At 34.3% G+C, this 1,934-nt stretch overlaps 1 protein-coding gene across 1 annotated transcript in view; it reads right to left on the bottom strand.

Annotated features, from left to right (window-relative positions):
- Positions 1–684: 684 nt before the first annotated feature.
- Positions 685–1,934, bottom strand: part of LOC108622422 (RAS oncogene family member Rab39) — a 2,498-nt gene continuing 1,248 nt past the window's right edge. The window contains exons 2-3 of the mRNA XM_018020289.2: positions 1,791–1,900; positions 685–1,694 (exon numbers count right to left, since the gene is read on the bottom strand). Of these exons, the coding sequence (XP_017875778.1) occupies positions 1,256–1,694; positions 1,791–1,900 (549 nt within the window). The 3' untranslated portion in view covers positions 685–1,255. The remainder of the gene's footprint in view (positions 1,695–1,790; positions 1,901–1,934) is intronic.

The following is a 1,934-nucleotide window of genomic DNA, read 5'->3' as shown; positions in this document are numbered from 1 at the left end:
AAACTATATAAATAACAATGCATGGAAATTGTCTGTTCTTTATTATGAATAGAAATTAATACGCTTAATCGTTATTCAAGTAGAATGGATGAGGAAAAGAGGAATTTAATAAGATAAATGAGAAATTAAAAAATCGCAGTGGACATTGAATTTAAAAGAACTGCAAAAACAGTACAGACTTACCTATTCATCCGCAAGTGCACCTGCTCCGAGGAAGATGGGTCACGGTCAATGGGTCATTCTGCCGATCCTTGCCACTCGCAGGTCACTTTCACTTTTCAGTCCACAATTTTACGATCATCTGTTCTACCTGCGAGCGGCAAGAATCGACATGTTGACCCATTGACGCACTTGCAGATGAATGGGTAAGTCCAATGTGTACTGTTCGCTTCGTACTGAGCGGAGCACTTGTTCCCCTGGCTATAGCCGAGCATTACGACTCGAGTTAAGAGGTCCATCATTGAGCGCGGGCGGACCGCACGCTCTCAGTCAGTGGTCAGCGTTTTTCGCTTATAATTCAAAAACCAAGACCCATTTTATATTTTGCTAAACGAAATTGTTGTTCAGAATGACTCTTCCCCTATGCCATTTCTGGCTGTAACACTTTTTACGGAACACCCTGTATGTACAGCATACACTCTCTTATTCTAAGAACATTCTTCTAATCTATTATGTATTCATTGTAAATAAATATCCAACATCCAATATTACATATAATCAAAGAAGTTCACATCTTTTCGTACAACTTTGTAACCGCGTTTGAAAAGTGATTTCGACAAAAAAGCACAGCCCTTGTTTTTTCGTTTAATCAATTCAAATAATCAATTCGTACGATAAAATAGACTGAAAAATTCTATGGCTAGATTTATGTTATGGACAAGAACTTTCTTTATATTTATGTATTCTGTCTCTTAAGTGAGAAGAAAACCAATTCTAGTTCAATGTCTACGTGCTTCAATAGTATATATTTATTCTTTTATACAAGCTATGTACAAAAAATGTGTGTCTAATCAAGATCCGGTAAAAATAATTCAAATTCATAGCAAATTTTTCATCTAAAATTAGAATACAGTGGAGGGCAATGTTCATATAACATTAATTATTAATTAATGTTTTGTTCATGAATTAAAATTAATATGATACAATTATGAATGTACTCAATGTGTATAAATCGATATATAAAATCTGCTAAATAAATCTAAAGTCCACTGCATTCCAGTCCAATATAAGTCTTTATAACAAATTAAAGTCTAACTTAACAACAAGAAGATTTTGCAGGCTCTGCTTCAATCAGATTAAAATCTAAACCTCCAGGCCTGGCAAATCCAGTTTTTATTCCATCCCAACCATCTTCTACTTTGTATTCACCAGTTTGTATTCTGTTATAAACTTCTTGTGTAACAGTTCGAAATGCATCTTCAACATTAACACCAGTCTTTGCGCTGGTTTCAATGTGATGCACTCCATGTTCATCAGCAAAAGCTCTTGCCTCTTCTTTTGAAACTTCTCTTATACCTCCATTAGTAACCAAGTCTAATTTACAACCTACTAATGCAAATACAGGTCGATGCGGTTCAATATGCCTGCGAACTTCCATCATCCATTCAGGAATATGCTCAAAACTTGCCCTGTTACAAACATCGTACACAAGTAAAGCCCCAACAGAATTTCTGTAGTATGATTTAGTAATTGATCTAAAAAAGACAATGCATTAGGCTATAAATTAATTGGATATCACTTTCTTACATATTAAAATAAGTGAACATACATAGAAAGAATTTAACGCATACCTAAATCTTTCTTGGCCTGCTGTATCCCATAATTGCAATTTTATTCTTGTCCCATCTTTTACATCAATTAATCTAGCAAAAAAATCTACTCCAACTGTTGGATCTGAAAGCTGACAGATAGAAATATGAAATAATTGTTTTATA

This window comes from Ceratina calcarata, unplaced genomic scaffold, assembly GCF_001652005.2.
Source record: "Ceratina calcarata isolate Rehan_Ccalc_2016 unplaced genomic scaffold, ASM165200v1 scaffold221.2, whole genome shotgun sequence".
Classification (NCBI taxonomy): domain Eukaryota; kingdom Metazoa; phylum Arthropoda; class Insecta; order Hymenoptera; family Apidae; genus Ceratina; species Ceratina calcarata.
This window is presented reverse-complemented; position numbering and strand designations above follow the sequence as displayed.